This window comes from Lepidochelys kempii, chromosome 27 (genome assembly GCF_965140285.1).
Source record: "Lepidochelys kempii isolate rLepKem1 chromosome 27, rLepKem1.hap1, whole genome shotgun sequence".
Lineage (NCBI taxonomy): Eukaryota > Metazoa > Chordata > Testudines > Cheloniidae > Lepidochelys > Lepidochelys kempii.
Window position 1 is genome coordinate 6,613,580 of NC_136406.1, and position 21,876 is coordinate 6,635,455.

The 21,876-nt window shown below is 45.8% G+C and overlaps 1 protein-coding gene across 3 annotated transcripts in view; it reads right to left on the reverse strand.

The window, feature by feature from the left end:
* ASIC2 (acid sensing ion channel subunit 2) overlaps positions 1-21,876 on the reverse strand; it is a 1,322,378-nt gene that overhangs the window by 224,722 nt on the left and 1,075,780 nt on the right. For all 3 annotated transcript variants that reach the window (XM_073325645.2, XM_073325646.2, XM_073325647.1), the window contains exon 2: positions 11,302-11,452. In XM_073325645.2, the coding sequence (XP_073181746.1) occupies positions 11,302-11,452 (151 nt within the window). The remainder of the gene's footprint in view (positions 1-11,301; positions 11,453-21,876) is intronic.

Consider the following 21,876-nt stretch of genomic DNA (forward strand, 5'->3'; position numbering starts at 1 on the left):
ACAACATTGAGCCAGCGGCTGAATGGGAGTGCAGAGCCATGTGGAGACAGGAGCGGGGGGAGTGCAGGGCCACATGGGGATGAAGGGAGTGAGAGTGGCTGAGTGGGGATGCAGGGACACGTGGGGGTGCAGGGACTGATGGGGGCAGTGTCAACTATGCCTGGCTGAATAGTGAGTGAGGGTGCAGGGACAGGGTGGGAGGAGGGAGTGGGGGTGCAGGGTCACATGGGGACATTTGCATATATGTCTGGCTGAATGGAGAGTGGGGGTGCAGGGACACATGGGGATGGAGCAGATGTGCCTGACTGAATGGGAGAGGCTAGGGGTCAGCTGGGGTCAGCATGGGGGAGGCTCCCCAACTCTCTAAGAATCCCTCCCCCCCACAAAAAAAAATCTGTTCCATACTTCTCCCATGAACACCCAACAGCCCTGCAGATTCACTCCCAGGCTCCTTCAGAGCAATTACTTCCCTCTACCTCAGCTCTTCCATTACCCCTGACACCCCCAAGACTTTGCACAGCTTCTGAAAGGTGCGGGAAATACATTTCTGTATTGTAGTTTAAATGACAGGTTTCAGAGTAACAGCCGTGTTAGTCTGTATTTGCAAAAAGAAAAGGAGTACTTGTGGCACCTTAGTGACTAACCAATTTATTTGAGCATAAGCTTTCGTGAGCTACAGTGAGCTGTAGCTCACGAACGCTTATGCTCAAATAAATTGGTTAGTCACTAAGGTGCCACAAGTACTCCTTTTCTTTTTGTAGTTTAAATGAAATGTTACTCAAAATTCTGTATTAATATGCCTACTAATGAATTTATTTGCCTAAGAAAACCATTTCTGGAACCTTTTCTGTTGTCTGTATTGTTACAGACATACTTGCTGACAGGTATTTTGAAATAAATTACCAAAATAATTCAAACCAACATGATTATATTGTGTTTTTTTTGAGAAATAAAATATGCCCACTTGTGCAGAAGTTTTAAAATATTGCTCACAGAATTTTTAATTTTTAAAGCGCAGAATTCCCTCAGGAGTACATTCTGTTACCAAGTCATTAATGAAACTATTGAATAATATCAGACCAAGGACTGACCCCTGTGGATCTCCACTATCCAGGGGCTTGGGACTACCTACCCCATCATTTGCCTCTGCCCATGGAAAATCCATATAATCCACTGTAATCAATTGTTTGGCAGGTTTCAGAGTAACAGCCTTGTTAGTCTGTATTCGCAAAAAGCCGATGAAGTGAGCTGTAGCTCACGAAAGCTCATGCTCAAATAAATTGGTTAGTCTCTAAGGTGCCACAAGTACTCCTTTTTTTTTTGCAATTGTCTGGCAGTGTCTCTGAGCCTAATAAGCAAGGTGACACTCTGCCAGCGCTGTGCGTAATAAACCCACATGCTTGATTCTACACAGTGTCCATTTTGTTCCTTCATCCAGGATGTGTGTCCCCTTAGCAGGGCCCTTTCCCTCAACAGGGAGGATGGAGCATTCCATAAAAAGCACATTTCCTATGGCCCTATTCAGTTGACATTGGTCCCCCCAATTTTCCTTTTTAAACCACCAGTTCTGTTTGTGATCACTTTCTGTGACTTCTCAGCTCTCTCATCTGTCCTCTCACATCTACATACTAAAACCACCGCTTGTACACAGAAAATGTTCTATAACAACTGGAAAATTAATTCCTTGGTGCCCCAGCAATCAGAGGATAAATGAAAGCAAAAAGAAATGCAATTATTGCCAAAACCTCATGGGAGTCCCTCCACTAGTATGTAACAGTCCCCAATACCTTTAGTAGTGTGATTTATTTATTCTCTCTCATTCGAGTTGTCTGAGTTAGCAGTGAAAGAAAGAATAGCTTATCGATGTACAGCGCAATTAAACAAATTCGGGGAAATTTAGATCCGTTTCATGATACATTCCACCTGACCTCTCCCTGTCTCCCAGTCCCCTTCTTCCTTTTTTTTCCTTGGCCTATTTGTGTATGTCTTTTTCTCAATTACCATTGTTACCCCTCCCTAACATGCTGTGTTTGTGTAATATTGTCTGATTTTGTATTGTCTGGGCTTGCAGCTTTGTTGTAAAGTTGCATAACTGCCTAATTGTATTGGCTAGCCTGTGAAGCGTGCATTATTTGGTATCATAAACAAGCTTTAAGTCATTCACCTTTTTGTATTTTTCATTTGTTTCTTTATGCAAATAAATAAATGTAATGACAAAACATGTTCTTTCTCCATGAAAAAAAATTGATATGAAAGATTGGCAAAGAATGGGAAGCAATAACTCCTCCTGAAGTTGAGGAGTGTTTCTGGTTTGGTCTACACTGAATGGTTAGGATGACACAGATACAATGAACAGGAGTTTAGCTCCCGTAATGTAGACATGGCCTAAGTCCACCTATGCTAAAGCATGAGAGCCAACAGAGAAATGACACAAATCTATTTCACTTTTTAGATTTCAGTCCATTGTCAAAATTCTCTCTACAGTCCAGGTCAGCTCTCATCCCCATGCCCTGGGAAAACCCTGCCATCTGCAGCTAGTTGTTCACTGCCACAGGCAAAGCATTGATTGGCTCTGCCCCATGTGCTCGACTTATAAGATATGGGATGGACTTGGGGAGATCGGAACTACTGGACAGCCTTCATTGCCACTGGCCATAGTGATCACTAAATTTGTGATGCTCTAATTATGGTAGGGAAGAGAAGGTATGATCTATCTACTCCCATACATGTCCATCCATTCATTTATCCCCATACACATCTTCCATCCATCCACCTATCCCCACATACAACTATCTGCCCATCTATCTCAGGCTATGTCTACACTGCACTTTTGTCAGTGAAAAAAATACCTCCTTGATCAACAGAAGTTTTACTGATGAAAAGCGCCAGTGTGGACGGTGCTTTGTTAGCAGGGGATGCTATCCCTTTAACAAAACTACCACCACTCATTGGGGGGTGGTTTTATTTTGCCACCAGGAGAGCTCTCTCCTGCCGGCAAAGAATATCTACATGGGACATCTTTCAGCGGCACAGCTGTGCAGTGGTAAGGTATGCAGCGTAGACATAGCATCAAGAATTATACTGCCACCCGTCACCATAGTATCTGACCACCTTCTGTGTATAATAAATAGCAATAACTAAGTCCCTAGTGTACTTCACGGAGCATCTGGCTCTATTAATTTCCTCCTTAGAATCACAGAATATCATAGAATATCAGGGTTGGAAGGGACCTCAGGAGGGCATCTAGTCCAACCCCCTGCTCAAAGCAGGACCAATCCCCAATTAAATCATCCCAGCCTTCTGGCAAACTGGTCAGTCATGACAGTCTGAAGGTCTGAACCACAACAGGACACCTGCTGCTGATCCCTTTTTGAGATATGCTGCTCCAGATCAATGGTTCTTTGCCTATGTCAGCTCCCCTGACATTTCATATTTACAAATACACGGTCACTGCACTGCTTGTAAGTTTTCCTTTTGTAATGGAGCTCGGCACTGTATGAATCATACTGGAGCACAAGCCAGATTTTGTTTTGTCCCTGAACCTCCACAGTGAACACCAGAGGGCCACATTTTGCTGTCAGTTACACTGGTGCCCATCTGGAGTAACTCCGGTGAAGGTAATGAAGCCAGTCAAATTAACACTGGCATAAACGGATAGTCATTCTTTCGTGATGGCCCTGTGATACTACACGTATCACATGCCACCCTGAATTCAGTAATCAAAGATGCCTGAATTTATTAAGAACATCCACTAATTACACTGATATGCCAAAGTAAATTCCAAGTGAATAGTCAGCGCACCTGGTTAGGAGGTTAGGAGTCGTTAGGAGTTGATGGTCCCATAGCATGTGTGTATTGAGCACAGGGGCTGCATGGATAGAAAAACCAAGACCGCATGTCTTAGGATACTTAGGAACAAGAGGGCAAGTCAGCCTTAGCTCTGAGCTCAATGCTAAATGTTGACATTATTGCTATGGAATATTTAGCGGCAGTACGTTCCACTGCAGCACTGACCGCATCTCATGCGCATCTCCACAGCACACACCCACAGTTTTAATTCTACCTTGCCTAGGGCAAAATCCTTGAGGGCAAGAAAATGAAAGTGCCCATGGAAATGCTCTGAATTTATACCAGCATCAGTAAACTTTGCAAGAGGAATTTTGAAGCCAGCGGCTGATCCAGAATTATCCCCCTTACCACCTCCAGCTTGCCACGGCACTCAGAGTCTGACATTAAAAGTTTCAAGGGGTGGAAATCATGTTCTAATCAGATCCATCTCTGCAAACGCACACCTGAAATGCCAGAGATCCCTGTGTAAACCAAGCGGAACCACCTGATCAACATCCTCTACAGCAAACAGGGAAAGATAAAGAATGAGCTCTCAAAACACACGCTTCTCTTGGGCTGTGTTTCTTATTTACAACACTGTGGTCAGAATGATTTCCTACTTGCGCTGTTGGTGTAAGGTCGATATTGAACGGCAACAGGCCAATGCAGTAAAATTAACCAGGAATAGATTCCTTTTCCAATCAAATACTCATGCCAACATTTAGAGTCTCTTTTCATATATATGATTGGATTTCTGTCACGTCCATGACAAAGCAAAATAAAATGATCACAGACGGTATTTTGCAATCATTTGTTTGCACATACATGAAAGATTCTCCCCAATCAGTTGTGACTTCCTGCTAGGTTACTCGGTATCCACTGGTTCCTCTAAAGTTCTTAGGAAAGGGATTTCCCCCTCGCTTTAGTTCCTCAATCTGATTTTACCTTCAGGCAGTGTTGTCAATTCTTGTAAATTTCTCACAGTATTGCGTGCTTTTCTTTAAGCCTGGAATCATATGAATAGCTTGGAATCACAGCTTTCAGGTTTTTTTAAACAAGTAAGTTTCTGGTCCTTGTGATTGTAGATAAATGCAGGAAAGTCCCAAAAGGTGCAAAATACAGAAGCCAAATAAAAACAATTCTAGATTTATTGTTGCATGACCTTATGGTCTCCTTCTTTGGGGGGTTAGCACCTGCAGGCAGAGCCCTTGGAATGACAACACAGGCACAAGCTCAGTAAGTGCAGCACTTGCATTGAATACTCTAAGAAGGTGCAGAGGCAGCTGATGCTGATGACTCCAAGCCCATTAACTTTCTGCCAGGCAGGAAATGCTCCCCCTCTGATCTTCCTGTCAGGGTTAATTCCTGAATCTGGATCATCTCCTCCTGGAGCAGCCACACCCTTTAGGTGCTACACACACCCCCAGCCAGTCCCCTGACTTGGTGACACTGCTCTCCCTTGTGAAAAAGACACATCCTTACTTCTAATCAACAGAACAACCTATGTAAACACAATCTCCATGCCAACCCGGGAATCCCACTACCTCCCTTTGGAAGGAAATGCCATTGGTATAGCCAGGCATGCTTTGCTGCGGTGGAACCTAACAACTTCCTGGCAGCCCAGTCAATGCAGATTACAGCGGCTCTCCATCGCAACGAGTACAGCCTGGCTAATCCCTGGCTGGGACCTTCTCTACATCAAGATGTCTCCTATCTCATTAGATGTAGTACTTGCAAAATCTGCAGCAAGAACACAAGGCAACAATGGGTTCCCCTGGTCTATTGTTTGAACCACGCAGAATTAGCCAGATAGTTAACAGGCCCATTTTGTTTTGCAGTAAGACAGGATCTCTCTGTCTTGCTCAGATTTCACCTGACCCACTACGTCATCCCTCTCGGGAATCAAGTAGGCGCGCGGCAGCACGAAGGAGTCTCTACAGCCACATCCATCTCAATTCTAGCTGGAATGCAAGATATCGCATCTGCATTTCCATAAACCTGTGTGTCAAAATCTGCTGGAGTGTGTCTGGGCGTCTAGCTGGGCCCATTTTGATAGGTGGGGCAGAGCTTCGTTTCTCAGTGTTCTCATTTATTCTCCCCTCCTCTCTAGAACAAAGGGAAACCCCTCTCATTTAGTGCTATGCTTTAGAATCGGAGAGTCTGTTGCTAAATTAGCTACCCAGACCCACCTAACTCCCTTTTCTGAAGCACATCATGCTTTCCCAGGCTCCCACCAGCTGGCTCCATAACGCAGTCTGGTCTGTCATTACTTGCTATACCTATTACCTGGCCTGGAATTACCCAGTCTTATCTTTGAGGGGATTAGAATGTCCTCTAGCAGAGCTACCTGACCTGTCCCAATGGCATCATGCCAGCAAATTACAGCAATGCCTTTTCCAGTCAAAGTGCAGGCTTATCTCTCACATTAAGGTTCGCTCCAGATTGCATCAGACAATCAGTCCCAACCAGTGCCCCCTAATCAGAGTCCACGATAAAATCCCACACCAATTGAAGGTTGTCAGTTTCTACAGTGGTTTGCCAATGACCCATTACATTCAGTCTTTGGCCAAAAATCAAGCTGATTCTGTTTCAAAACAAGGTCGAAACAAGCAAATCCCTAAGAAACTCAACACTCTATGTGACTAGATACCCCTGGCATGCAGTCTGGGACTGTGGGGGGCCAGCTGTGCACCCCTGACTCTCTCCGTCCCTTGCCCCTGTTTGTCCCTTGCCCCTGCTTGCTGGGAGCCAATCAAAAAAAAAAAGAAAAAGAAGAAGCAACAAGTTACAACACGCTACAAGCCAGCCAAGCGACAAGCCAAAAAAATAGACAACAAGCAACTCACAAGACAATTAAGCCAAAAACAAGCCCAATTTCTGCATTTTTTTTTTGCGGGTTTGGCATGTCTGCTCAGTGGAGGTGCCACACACAGACCTGGCCAGCAAACTAACTTGGTTACAGTATTGTTTTTAAAAAGTGCATGATTTTTAAGCCAATCTTGTGACCTCGGGGGGGAGGGGGGAAAGGAGGGGGAGGCCAGGGGCCTGACTCGTGATTTTTTCATGGTAGGGGCTGTCCATTCTGCTTCATTTCATGACAATCTGGGCATGTTCCATATGCCTATTCCTGTCAGTGGAAAATCCAGAATGAAGCAAAACCGTGTCCACTTTCTATTATGGAATAAGGAGCTCACTGTATGTGGATTTAACAGTGTGTCCCCATAATGATCTTACGGTTACAGACAAGACTGAAACCAAAGGTATGTTTTTCTGACACAAGGACTCGTTAGCCAAGGTATTTCAGCTTCCAAAGATATTAACGGGTGTTCAGCAAAGCTGTTTTGAGACTGTCCATATGCTTCATTTTGTTTGCCAGGTCAATCACAATTAAATAATCTTTTGTTTTACAAAGCAGGCGAAGCTGTGACATGGCGTCTGGAGCCCTCAGAGCAGCGTTATCCCCAGGCAGGGACCAATATTTTCCTTCTGCGCCTTGACTACTGGCTTTGCAAAGAAAAGCTTCAAAATGCAGAAATCCAGAGGCACTGAGCCAGCAGCAGGTTCCAGCTTCCAAGTGCAAGTGCCAAATCTTTTCATGAGGCAAGAGGAGGGGAAATCGCTGCTACAGCGTCGCTAACTCCTGGCTGAGAGCGAAACGCCCAGGAGCCCGCACTGAAGGATAAAGGCAGCATTGACACTCTGGAGTTTTAGGGTGGTAAAATCACAAGGCCAAATTCTGCCCTCCTGAGCCAGACCTCCTGTGGACCAACGACGTGCGGCATGAGTACTTTAGGCCCACTGCAGACAAATTCTTATTTACGTGACAATCACCATCAGCCAATACCTGGGGCTCAACCAGGGACCTCGGGAGCATGTCGGCACATGCAGAAGAGACTGTAACAGACTCACATCCTTGGTGGATCGGTGAGGCCTGTCCCTAGGGCTGCCAACTTTGGTTGGGTGAATTCCTGGAGATTTCATTCATTCTTTAATTCCTGGAGACTCCAGAACAATCCTGGAGGGCTGGCAGCCCTGCCTGCCCCACACACGGCTCAGTAAGTTACATACCCCCAGCCCCACAGAGCCAGGAGTCACACGTGTGCATCTGAGGGTTGTAAGCTGTCTCACGGCATTCATTTGAGGAATTACTTGGACTGAGTCATGTGCTGGGGACTCTCTGAAGAGCACTGACGGGCCCGTCTGTCCTAGCCTCTGGAAGGAGATGGAGAGAACCAGATGGCAGAATGTGGAGTGGAGGGAAAGCCAGGCCTGGTGTCACGTCCTGGAAAGCAGGCCCGGCTCAGTCCTGCAGCCTCCTGACACTTGTGCTATGAGTTTGGAGAGTGCGCAGCTGGTTCTGTTGGGAAGGGGCTGGAAGATTTACATAATACAAAGGATCCGTCCCCACCGCATCTCACTGGAGCGGACAACTAGGAAAAACAGTCAAGCCTTTCTTTGTAGGGTTAGCAAGCGGCCGATTAAAGTGGCTGAGCTGCTCGGCTGAGGGCTTGTCTAGACCGACGGCGCTGGTGCGGTGGCACTGCTCTGGCGGTTAGTGAAGATGCTGATGGGAGAAGCGCACCCTTTGGTTTAGGTTCTCCACCTCCCCAAGAGGCAGGAGCAAGGTCAGTGGGAGAAGCCCTCCTGTCGCCGGAGTGCTGTCTACACTAGGAGTTTGGTCAGTGTAACCTCATTGCCCAGGGGTGTGGATTTTCCACACCCATCAGCCACGTAGTTATACTGACAGATGTTTGTAGCATAGACCAGGGTGAAGGCTCCAGCCAGCCCCGTCTAATGGGGTAGCCAGAAGCAGCTTTTTCCCCTCCCCAGCCCCAGCAAGACACATTTAGCTGCTTCTTGACCCACTTATGGACTTAGTCTCTTGGCAGAGAGAGAGAGACACCCAGTGGGGGAGCTCGGTTGACTTAACACCGTCTCTGATGGGAGTTCCCTGCAGGAAGGACAGCAGCCTACTTAGCCCACACAGGCCCTCTCACTCTGCTTACAGGAAGCCCATCTCCATCCAGATTGCACAGCAGCTGCTCCCCCTGCCTGGTCTGGGGATGCTGAAAATTACAGATGCCTGTAGCAGCCCATCCCGGGCCAGAGCCCCCTGGGAGCCCACAGAGTCTGATACCTGAAAAGGATTTGGTTTTAGTGGGGTTTGCAGAGGTTGTGGGATTTAACTGAAGGGCGCTCGGAGGCTGTGACAGGCTGGGGGTGGCCATGGCGGGCGAGGGCAGGAGAAGGAAGGGAAGGGCAGTGACACTGGTACATACCCGGGGGGTCAGGCCGGCTTGTGCAGCCCAGGCTGACGAATGTACCATTGCGTCCTCACCGCTATATCTAGCCAGCGAGCTAGCTCGGATACATCTACACGAGCTGCACATGACAACCTAGCTGTTGCAAAGCTGTACCTGTGAACAGCAGACTTGAGTCTTCAGCTTGCTGGGGCAGCGAGACAGATCCAGGCCCGGGGTCAGAAAAAAGAAGGGCAACGGGGTACAATAGCCAGTGAGATCCCTCACTTCCCCAGGAAGCCATGCCCATGTCTCTTTCACACCCTTCCCTCAGGGCACGGTTACTTCAAACACACCCAAAAGGCTGTCTCCCTGGCCAAAGCAGGCTGCCTGGGCCTAGAGCTCATTTCCTTGGCATCTCCCTCTGCCCCTCCAGAGCTGGGACTCTCCCCTTCCTTTAAAGCCCAGCAGATGGGAAGGCAGACAGCCCAAGTGCTGTGAGAGCAGCAGGGGTCAGCACACAAGCAAGGTGTCCCAGTCCTAGAAGGGTTTCTCTGGAGTTTTGAAATATTTTTTTCTCAGCTGGAAAGGGTACTGATCTCTCCACCGGCCTTGTCCACAAAGCCCCGGATATTGAGGGGATGGCACTGCTGGAAACATCTCCATCTGCTGGCAAGAGGGAACTACAATACACACTTGCCCCCTTACCCTCTTCCCCACTGTCCTGCCCCCCTCACCTCCTTCCATTCACTTTTCTTTCCAGTTAACTGATCATCTCCTAACTAAGCCCCCACCCTCTCCAGATTCCCAAAAATAAAAAACAACTATGGAACTAACATGCCATCTACTGCCACCATCACTTTGTTCACTCTGCTGGTGTCTTCTACTCCTTCCCCCATCCTGTGTCTATCTGGTCTATTTAGATCACAGGCAGGGACTGTCTACTACTATGTGTTTGCAGAGCAGCTCACACAACCCTTCCTGGTTTGCCTTTATGCACTACCATTCTACTACTAACAACAGACAACAATAATAACCCAAGCATCGGGAGCGGCAAAGACTCAAGCTTCTGGGGTTTTAAGTTCATTACTACGTTCTGCGTGTATTGAAGGTCAATGGCAAAGCTCTCCATAAGAAAAGGAAAGCTTTGCTAGATCCCACTATGCAGCATCGATTTAACTCCAAATACATTTACATTTTAATGCCAATGTCTGGAAATCATCAACTTCTTCAATTACCTGCTGAGATCCAAGTTCAGTGTTTCCATGGGAACAGCAACAGTTAATCACCACAATTAATATTTATATCTTGGTAGTGTCCAGAGGGCCCAATCAGGCCTCATTGTATCAGGTGCTGTACAAATACATAGGAAGGTGTATTTTGTTCTCTCATCCTCTCCCCAGAGGGAGAAGCATGTGGAGTTGAGTGTCTTGTTTAGGAAGACAGAGAGAGAGTGTGTGTGTGTGTGTGTGTGTGTGTTTAATATACATGTTGCTGTGGGTTTATGTTAGAGAGACAGCTGGTCAAAAAATGTACCTTGCACTTCTAGTGGGGGAATGTGATGAGGTTTGGGATGGTCCTTAGTTCTTGGATAGTCTTAGGCTACAATCTCAGATCACCAAATTAAGGCTGAAGAGAGTGGCGCCCTAGATTTGTTTAGTAATTGAATCGCGTAGCACTGTGAGGCTTCGCCCAAGTAAGGCGGCAAATAAGTCAGTGACATGATACCCAGAATTTTTAAAAGAATGTGAGTGTGGGGACCACCTGGAGAATTCTGGGTATCCATCACGAAGGTGACATGGATTCACAGCCAGCTCTTCCCCTTGTCAAGATGTCTAATTTAGATTCTAAAATCCCACTGTAGTCACCCTGAACTTGATGCAGAGGTCAAACACATGAGCTGGCTTTGAAAGGTAGCTGTGACTACGGGGTAATGGAGCAGCTTGGAGACGACCAAGCAGGTGGGGAATGCTTCCAGGCTGGCAGGCTCGTCTTCATCAAGAACCACTTCACTCGCTTGTGTCCTTGAGTTTGAGGTGGTCAAGCTAACTTTGAAACTTGACCTGTTTTTGCAAAGGCTGCAAGTTCCCTGAAGAGCTCAAGAACTTTTAAGTTTAAGCTTAGCTCGGGAGAACCGGCTTCCCACAGAACATGTCAAAACTACTACAGCGTGTTTGCAACCAAGGCACATCCTCAGATAGAGAGAGAGAAAGAAGTAAACATTGGGTCTTACCTGTTTCTCCCCATATTGGTAAATATTCATCCTGCTGTATGTCCAGCATGATCTCCAATCCATTGCCTGTCCCACCTTTGACCGTGGTAAGCAGGGGCCGCCCTTCTTCTCCTGAGTTAAACATGTAACATTTCCCATATTTTGTAAACACCTTCGAGAGAGAGAAAAGAGAGAGCTCTATGTAACACATCTCTTCCCAACCCAACCGTGGCTGCAGAGACTTGAAAAATGTAAGTGTGGCAGAGCTCCAGAGGAAACAGCTGAAACCAGATCTAATCTGGTTTAATAATTTAGTATGTTAAGTTTGTTCCTCTTTACAGGGGGAAAAAAAAGGAGTAGGGTGAGAACAAACAGCGTTTTAAAGGAATGAACAAATGTTTTTGGAAATAGTTCCTCTGACTCACACCATGTCAGAGCTCTAAGAAATAGATACACTTGCAAAGCTTGAGTACATGTTGAACTATAATGTAAGTCCCGTTTCATCCAAGATGTCACAGCAGCACAGCCAGATGCTGCTGGGCTTTCACTACTGCACATTTAGAAGTGGTCCCGCTTGCCCTAAGTGCAAAAGAATACAAATGCCTGTGTTGGAACCCCGTTTACTCCAAGAGGACTCAGGTGAATCTAGGTGCCAGCTTCCCCCTTATCCTACAGCCTGTGAAATACATGCTTTCATTTAACATGCTTCTTGTTGTTTCTTTCCATCTCCCCCGCCCAACCCCATGAATCAGAAATAAAAGACCTTTCAAGGCAGACACGCTACTGTTGGAGAGTGGAGAATTTGGCAGGCTAGACTAATTCTCTTTGAAAGCAAAGAGAACTGTTCTGCATACAACACTTGGCGGTCTGCACATGACAGTTGTTTCTTGGCCCTGAGCCAGCTTTCTGCTGGATTCTTACTCAACAAGGATTCATTCAAGCTAAGCCAAACATTGCACGCCTGGGACCCATTCACACACACAGCTCCTTTGCCAATGAACATAACAGAATTAAAGCTCTGCTGTCTCAACACACTCTATATCGACACAAAGACGTAACACTTTTAATCCTATCATTTAAGGCCACAGCAATAACAAGAGGATGACTTCCTCCAGTCACAGGAAGTTTTCAAGATTTCCCCCCTCTTGGTTTAATCAGTGGTTTAGTCTACACCTCACTTATCACCCCTTTTCCATTTAGATCTTGGGGTGGAGGCAAACACTTGAACACAATGATTTGCATGCAGTTGCTTGTAATGTCAATAGAGAAATAACAGGAAGCCACACTCACTCAATAGAGAAATAACAGGAAGCATGGCAAGTTTGCTCCACTGTCCCTTGTGGGAAACATATTATTTGAGGTTTGCAGCATTGCCAGCCCCAAGAATCAAAAACCATGAATCAAGTCCCCAAACATCACAAGATTGGCTTAAAAATCACAAGATTAAAAACGTAATAAATATTGGGTTCTATTTGCCTTCTGGGGCTGGAATATTTAGAGGTCACGGCTTTAAGAGCTTATTTGCAGCCATGAGGGCCAAAAACACACTGTGGAAAAAAAAGCCAAGATTCTTACACAGTCACAAGATTTCAGCAGTTGGGACTCTACCCTCTCCCCCTTCCCCCCACCAAATACCATAAGACTCACAACAAAATCATGAGACTTGGCAACACTGTGCCCACGCGGACTCATCTGGCTGCTGGGTTATTCTTGAAAACATTTGTAAATCCCCAAAACATCATATATTTTTAGCAGTGATGAGTATTCATCTGAACACCAGTACTGGAAAATGCAACATTTGCTACTTACTATTCAGAGTTTTCCAGTTTCAAAAGCTCCAGTCCTCCAATCAGAGAGCAGTTTACTCTTCATTCATAACAACCAATCACAGCAAACAGATCACATGAACAAACGACAAGCTAATTGTGATTCCATTTAATGATGCAGCAAATACTCACAAACAAGTGCGTTCGCTGGGATCAAATTATCACACAAGTGATTCATAAACCTAAACAAAGGCCAGATTCATCTGCTAATTTATGTCCAACAAATAATCTGATCATTTCTACTTGCCCAGTGCAATTATGACCCATCACTGCAGGAACAAGTGAAAAGAGAATGCTGGGAAGGGACAAAAGAGTGTATTCCAATGGAGCTATCCAATCAGAGCAAATGGAGCACAAAAAAAAATAAAGCACTTGCAAATATGTCCTTTTAAAATTTCTTTCCTCCAAAGTGAAAATCTCTCTTTAATATGTGACCAACCGATCAAACTCTCCAGATCTAGAAGGTTAATCTGAACCAACTAGTGACTTGTTTTTTTAGGTTTATCCAGAGATGTTCTACATACAGAGGTGACATTTTCTAATTAGCATGGTTTAACTTAAAGCAAGAAGAAAACCTATATTAGTGCAAATCATAGGAAATCAGGAAGGTTTATATTAAAGGCAGCAGAATATTCTATTTAATGAACAAGGACTGAGGTCACGTCTACACTACAGACAGTATATTGGTTACTCTTTCTTGCCACTTCCCTATTCAGGAGCAGCAAATTGTATAGCTTTCTTCCAAAACTCATAATTGTACACATGACTGTCCTGCAAATTGGTCTCTTTAACGTCTGCTAATATCCAGTCCATGTACTAGTCTTTGACCTGACCCTTTTTCAAGGTTCCTTCTACACTCTGAACTCTAGGGTACAGATGTGGGGACCTGCATGAAAGATCCCCTAAGCTTATTCTTACCAGCTTAGGTTAAAAACTTCCCCAAGGTACAAAATTTGCCTTGTCCTTGAACCCTATGCTGCCACCACCAAGCATGTTAAATAAAGAACAGGGAAAGAGCCCACTTGGTGACATCTTCCCCTCTAAAATATCCCCCCAAGCCCTACACCCCCTTTCCTGGGGAAGGCTTGATAAAAATCCTCACCAATTTGCATAGGTGAACACAGTCCCAAACCCTTGGATCTTAAGAACAATGAAAAAGCAATCAGGATCTTAAAATAATTTTAATTAAAGAAAAGTAAAAGAAACACCTCTGTAAAATCAGGATGGTAAATACCTTACAGGGTAATCAGATTCAAAACAGAGAATCCCTCTAGGCAAAACCTTAAGTTACAAAAAGACACAAGAACAGGAATATACATTCCCTCCAGCACAGCTTATTTTACCAGCCATTAAACAAAAGAAAATCTAACACATTTTCTAGCTAGATTACTTTTACTAACTTAACAGGAGTTGGAAGGCTTGCATTTCTGATCTGTTCCAGGCAAAAGCATCACACAGACAGACAAACCCTTTGTTCCCCCCCGCCTCCAGATTTGAAAGTATCTTGTCCCCTCTTTGGTCATTTTGGGGCAGGTGCCAGCAAGGTTACTTTAGCTTCTTAACCCTTTACAGGTGAAAGGGTTTTGCCTCTGGCCAGGAGGGATTTTATAGCACTGTATACAGAAAATTGGTTACCCTTCCCTTTATATTTATGACATCCTTGGTCATCTTCCATCCATGATCATTACAAAGGTCATCCTACCAATATAACTCTCAGGTCTCTACTGGTAGCCTACCCTCTCTCAACATGTCTTCAATTAGGGCAACCCACATTGGGCCTTTCACAATTTCATCTGGTTCGCTATCACTGAGCGTCCAACCATTTGACCCCCTCAACATCTTCATTCCCGTGGTGGAGAGCATACTGATTTCTTTTTTTGTGTCTGGCCTAGTCTCTGTTCTATACATTATGATGGGTTGAGTTACAATTTTGTACACTCTACCATTTATTGGCAATTTTTTATCACAGAAAGTGGGGTCAGCTCCCACAACATGCACCAATGGGTTTGGTACAATGCTGGGCATCACTCAGGAGGGCATCACTGTCAACAACCATTGATCTTTGGTATTTACATTCACTCCTTTAAGCTCTCTGCCTGTGATGTCCTTTATTCTGTGAGGGGGTGAGGTCATATCATCTTGTTGGTGCCCAGTTCCCTCAGCCTCTCCTCATAAGTCATGTGTTCCAGTCCCCTAATCATTTTTGTTGCCCTCCGCTAGACATTTTCCAATTTTTCCACATCCTTCCTGTAGTGAGAGGCCCAAAACTGGACACAGTACTCCAGATGAAGCCTCACCAATGTTGAATAGAGGGGAACGATCACATCCCTCGATCTGCTGGCAATACTCCTATGTATACATCCCAAAATGCCATTGGCCTTCTTGGCAACAAGGGCACACTGTTGACTCATATCCAGCTTCTCGTCCACTGTAACCCCTAGGTCCTTCTCTGCAGAACTGCTGCCTAGCCATTCGGTCCCTAGTCTGTAGCGGTGCATGGGATTCTTCCGTCTTAAGTGCAGGACTCTGCACTTGTCCTTGTTGAACCTCATCAGATTTCTTTTGGCGCAATCCTCTAATTTGTCTAGGGCCCTCTGTAGCCTATCCCTACCCTCCAGCATATCTACCTCTCCTCCCAGTTTAGTGTCATCTGCAAACTTGCTGAGGGTGCAATCCACACCATCCTCTAGATCATTTATGAAGATATTGAACAAAATCGGCCCCAGGACCGACCCTTGGGGCACTCCACTTGATACTGGCTGACAACTAGACATGGAGCCATTGATCATTACCCATTGAGCCTGACAATCTAGCCAACTTTCTATCCTCCTTATAGTCCATTCATCCAACCCATACTTCTTTAACTTGCTGGCAAGAATACTGTGGGAGACCGTGTCAAAAGCTTTGCTAAAGTCAAGGAACAACAAGTCCACCACTTTCCCCTCATCCACAGAGCCAGTTATCTTGTCATAGAAGGCAATTAGATTAGTCAGGCATGACTTGCCCTTGGTGAATCCATGCTGACTGTTCCTGGTCACTTTCCTCTCCTCTAAGTGCTTCAGAATTGATTCCTTGAGGACCTGCTCCATGATTTTTCCAGGGACTGAGGTGAGGCTGACTGACCAGTTCCCAGGATCCTTCTTCTTCCCTTTTTTAAAGATGGGCACTACATTAGCCTTTTTCCAGTCGTCCGGGACCTCCCCCGATCGCCATGAGTTTTCAAAGATAAACTACCTCCCTACCACCTCCTTATGCACCAACCAGAGAATACGATCCCGCCTGCTACCACCCTATACACCAACCAGAGAATACGATCCCGCCCGCTACCACCCTATATACCAACCAGAGAATATGACCCTGCCCCCACCTCTCTATGCACCAACCAGAGAATACAATCCCACCCCCAACCCCCCTATGCACCAACCAGAGAGTTTAACCGCACCACTTATCTCCCTGTGCATGAACCAGAGAATATGAATCTGCCCCCTTTCTAACCCCCTACTTCCTTATGCACTGCCCCCACCCCATCTCACTATGCAGCAGCCCTGCTGTCTACCACCCTGTGCATCAACCAGAGAATACAACCCCACCCATACCTCATTATGCACCAACCAGAGAATATGACCTCACCTCACTTCCCCAGAATAGGACCACACTGCCCACCTCCCTACAAGCCCATTCTGGTAATACACCCTTGCCCCCCCCACCTCCCACTAAAAATATATGCCAACTCTCTCACAGCTCCACAGGCCCTACAGAGAACACAACCCCTACCCCTGCCACCCCTGTCCTTAAAATCACACACGTCAAGTTTAAGTTCAACTCTAATGTCGCCAACAACAACTAACACAGAGGTTGGCCGTGCTGTGAGCCCTGTTAGCTGGCACAACAGTTAATGTCATCACATAGAGTGGAATAACTGCTGGATTTTGTGATGGGCTGTACCAGCTCTTTGGGGTACCCAGGGGGAACTCTCTACACTGACAGCACCGTGTCCTATGCTGAGGAAGAAACTCCACTATCCTGCTTCCATTACAGTGCTTCACGCAGGTCCAGCAGAGCCTGGAGAAGTGAGGCTTGTTTGGCAACTGGGCTATACAACCTGCAGACCTTGCCTGAGTATGGCTTGGGCTGGGAAGCCCTGAGACTGGCCAGGTAGGTCTAAAACAGGGGTGGGGAACCTTTTTTCTATCATGGGCCACTGACCCACAGAAAAAATCAGTCACAGGCCACACAGCCCCGTAGGGGGCGCAGAGGCTCAGGCCTTCCCCTAGGCTCTGGGATGGGGCCAGAAATGAGGGGTTCAGGGTGAAGGAGGGGGCTCTGGGCTGGGTCAGGGGGTTGGGGTGTGGGAGGTGGTGAGGGGTCTGGCTGGGGGTGTGGGATCTGGGGTGATGCTCAGGCAGGAGGTTGGGGTGCAAGAGGGGGATCCGGTCTGGGGCAGGGGGTTGGGGTGCGGAAGGAGGGTTGTGGTGTGGGCTCTGGGAGGGAGTTTGGGTGCAGGATGGGGCTCAGGGCTGGGGCAGGGGGTTGAGATGCGGGTGGGGGTGCAGTGTCTGGGAAGGAGTTAGGGTGTAGGAGGGGGTTCCAATCTGGGGCAGGAGGTTCAGGGTGTGGGCTCTAGTCGGGCGGCGCTTATCTCAGGCAGCTCCTGGTCAGTGGCACGGTAGGGCTAAGGCCCTGCCTGCCCTGGCTCCACGCTGCTCCCAGAAGCAGCTGCCATGTCCTGCTCCTAGGAGGGGCCAGGGGATTCTGCACGGCGCGCACTGCCCACACCCATAGGCGCCATCCTCGCAGCTCCCATTAGCTGTGGTTCCCAGCCAATGGGAGCTATGGAGCCAGCATTGGGGGCAGGGGCAGCGAGCGGAGCTTCCCTGATCACCCTTGCTCCTAGGGGCCACAGGGACAGGATGGTGGCTTCCGGGAGCTGCACAGAGCCAACTGGACTTTTAACAGCCTGGCAACCCCAACTTCCCCCTGCAGCGGGGCAAGCTGCGTGTTTGCGGCTCCAGCCCCATTGCGGGGTAGCTGAGGCTCAAAGCTTCTGGCCCGCAGCGAGGAGACTTACCATGGGCCGGATTAAATGAAGCAGTGGGCCGCATCTGGTCCTCAGGTTCCCCACCCCTGGTCTAAAATAAAGACTCATGGGCCAGTCTGAGACTGTGGAATAACTCCCACAGACGCTAAGGACCATCCCAGACTTCCCCACCCTCCTCTCCGAGTGTGCAGGGCACTTCTTCCAACCGCCTTCACCAACAGACACACAGAGCAGCATGGGCATAGAGTAAAATTCTGCCAAAACAAAATATAGCACTGCACAGACAATTCTTCCCTGGGCAGAGGCTGGGGGAGAGAATGGACCATACGTGACTGAGGTCAGTCATGTTGCTTACTGCAGGACTGGAAGGCATTCAGATACTACAGCCGTGAGGGCAGCACAGGAACCTGAACAGAACACGGGGCTTGAGTCTCTATCCACAACCTTAACTGGTGAGGCCATCACTTCCCTACAAACTGTCCAAGAAGTGATCAATCTTTATTTATAATAGCAGTTAAAGAACCATTGCCAAATCTAGGCACACTAAAATCTATATACCCTCGAGTAACTACACATGGAACAGAGCTGCAGTCTTCCTGCATTTCCTGTTTGTCTTCTGAATGATGGTTTGGAGGATAGTTTTCAGTGGAATCTCTCCTTTTCATACTGGGTTCCTTACACTCTGACATTATGCTGAGCAATGGTCAGAGTACACGGAACCCTAAAGGAGATGATTTAATCTGAGTGTTTGAAGGGGATTTTTCGGAGAAAGGGGGTATGTTTTTGCTAACATCTTCCTGAGTGTGGCAGTGGTACTTTTAACTTTAAACAAACAAACAAACAAACAAAAGACAAGTGCAGACCAGGAAAACGACAAACACGTACCCTGAAAGACATCTATAAAATGCCAGATTTTTCAGTGATGGATCACTTCTGACAGCTCATCTGAAAATCCATGTTAAAGTCCAAAGACAAACATGCTCTAAATTTGTGAAATGGTATTTAAGTAACACAATGACCCTTCTTACTTAGTGCCTAGAGGAAAAAAATGTGTGTTCAGTGAAATTAAAATGCAGGTTATAGATGTCTCCAAGATGCTGCAATTTATGACTCAAAACGCAATTATTTCTAGTGCCTAGAGAGAAAGATATAGATCCTGCTGAATGTCAAACCAAACCAATATTCCAAACCAGCTTCATATTCAAGACATGATTAAACCCAATCAGAATAATAGAATAAAAGGTACTTTACTGTTTATAAGAAGTCTATATGGGACAGAGATGTTGCCTGACAATCTATTATGGTTTTAGTATATAGAAAAATTATAGAAAAAGCAGAAGTCTGTAAATTACTTTTTAAAACCCATACAAAAAATGTGGAAGGGAGTCCACCTAGAAGACAAAATGTTATCATAGAATCATAGTCTTTAAGGTCAGAAGAGACCATTATGATTGTCTCGTCTGACCTCCTGCACAACGCAAGCCACAGAATCTCACCCACCAACTCCTGTAACAAACCCCTAACTTATGTCTGAGCTACTGAAGTCCTCAAATCATGGTTTAATGACTTCAAGGTGCAGAGAATCCTCCAGCAAGTGACCCGGGCCCCCATGCTGTAGAGGAAGGCAAAAAACCCCCAGGGCCTCTGCCAATCTGCCCTGGGGGGAAATTCCTTCCCGACCCCAAATATGGTGATCAACTAAACCCTGAGCATGTGGGCAAGACTTACCAGCCAGACACCCAGGAAAGAATTATCTGTAGTAACTCAGATCCCACCCCATCTAACATCCCAAAACAGGCCATTGGGCATATCTACCGCTAGTAGTCGAAGATCAATTAATTGCCAAAATTAGGCTATCCCATCATATCATCTCCTCCATAAATTTATGAAGCTTTATCTTAAAGCCAGATATGTCTTTTGACCCCACTGCTTCCCTTGGAAGGCTGTTCCAGAACTTCACTCCTCTAATGGTTAGAAACCTTCGTCTAATTTCAAGTCTAAACTTCCTGATGGCCACTTTATATCCATTTGTTCTTGTGTCCACATTGGTACTGAGTTTCAATAATTCTTCTCCCTCCATGGTATTTATCCCTCTGATATATTTATAGAGAGCAATCAGATTTCCTCTCAGCCTTCTTTTAGTTAGGCTAAACAAGCCAAGCTCCTTGAGTCTCCTTTCATAAGACAGATTTTCCATTCCTTGGATCATCCTAGTAGTCCTTCTCTGTACCTGTTCCAGTTTGAATTCATCCTTCTTAAACATGGGAGATCAGAACTGCACAGTGTATTCCAGGTGAGGTCTCACCAGTGCCTTGTATAACAGTGCTAACACCTCCTTATCTCTATTGGAAATACCTCGCCTGGTGCATCCCAAGACTGCATTAGCTTATTTTCATGGCCATATCACATTGGCGGCTCAGTCATCCTGTGATCAACCAATACTCCAAGGTCCTTCTCCTCCTCTGTTAATTCCAAGTAATGTGTCCCCAGTTTATAACAGAAATTCTTGTTAGTAATCCCTAAATGCATGATCTTGCACTTCTCACTATTAAATTTCATCCTATTACTATTACTCCAGTTTACAAGGTCATCCAGCTCTTCCTGTAATGATATCCCGGTCCTTCTCTGTATTGGCAATACCTCCCAGCTTTGTGTCATCCGCAAACTTTATTAGCACATTCCTTCCTTTTTGTGCCAAGTTCAGCAATAAAAAGATTAAATAAGATTGGTCCCAAAACTGATCCCTGAGGAACTCCACTAGTAACCTCCTTCCAGTCTGACAGTTCACCTTTGAGTGAGATCCACTGTAGTCTCCCCTTTAAACCAGTTCCTTATCCACCTTTCAATTTTCACATTGATCCCCATCTTTTCCAATTTAGCTAATAATTCTCCATGTGGAACCGTATCAAATGCCTTACTGAAATTGAGGTAAATTAGATCCACTGCATTTCCTTTGTCTAAAAAATCTGTTGCCTTCTCAAAGAAGGAGATCAGGTTGGTTTGGCATGATCTACCATTTGTAAAACCATGTTGTATTTTGTCCCATTTACCATTGACCTCAATGTCCTTAACTACTTTCTCCTTCAAAATTTTTTTCCAAGACCTTGCATATTACAGATGTCAAACTAACAGGCCTGTAGTTACCCGGATCACTTTTTTTACCTCTTTTAAAAATAGGAACTATATTAGCAATTCTCCAGTCATACGTTACAACCCCTGAGTTTATAGATTGACTAAAAATTCTTGCTAATGGGCTTGCAATTTCATGTTCCAGTGCCTTTAATATTCTTGGTTAAAGATTATCCAGGCCCCCCGATTTAGTCTCATTAAGCTGTTCAAGATTGGCTTCTACCTCGGATGTGGTAATATCTACCTCCATATCCTCATTCCCATTTGTCGTCCTACCATTATCCCTAAGCTCCTCATTAAAGACTGAGACAAAGTATTTGTTTAGATATTGGGCCATGCCTAAATTATCCTTAACCTCCATCCATCCTCAGTGTTTAGCGGTCCCATTTCTTCTTTCTTTGTTTTCTTCTTATTTATATGGCTATAGAACCTTTTACTATTGCTTTTAATTCCCTTTGCAAGGTCCAACTCTACATGGCTTTTGGCCTTTCTCACTTTATCCCTACATGTTCTGACCTCAGTAAGGTAGCTTTCCTTACTAATCCTTCCCATCTTCCACTCCTTGTAGGCTTTCTGCTTTTTTTTTAATCACCTCTCCGAGAT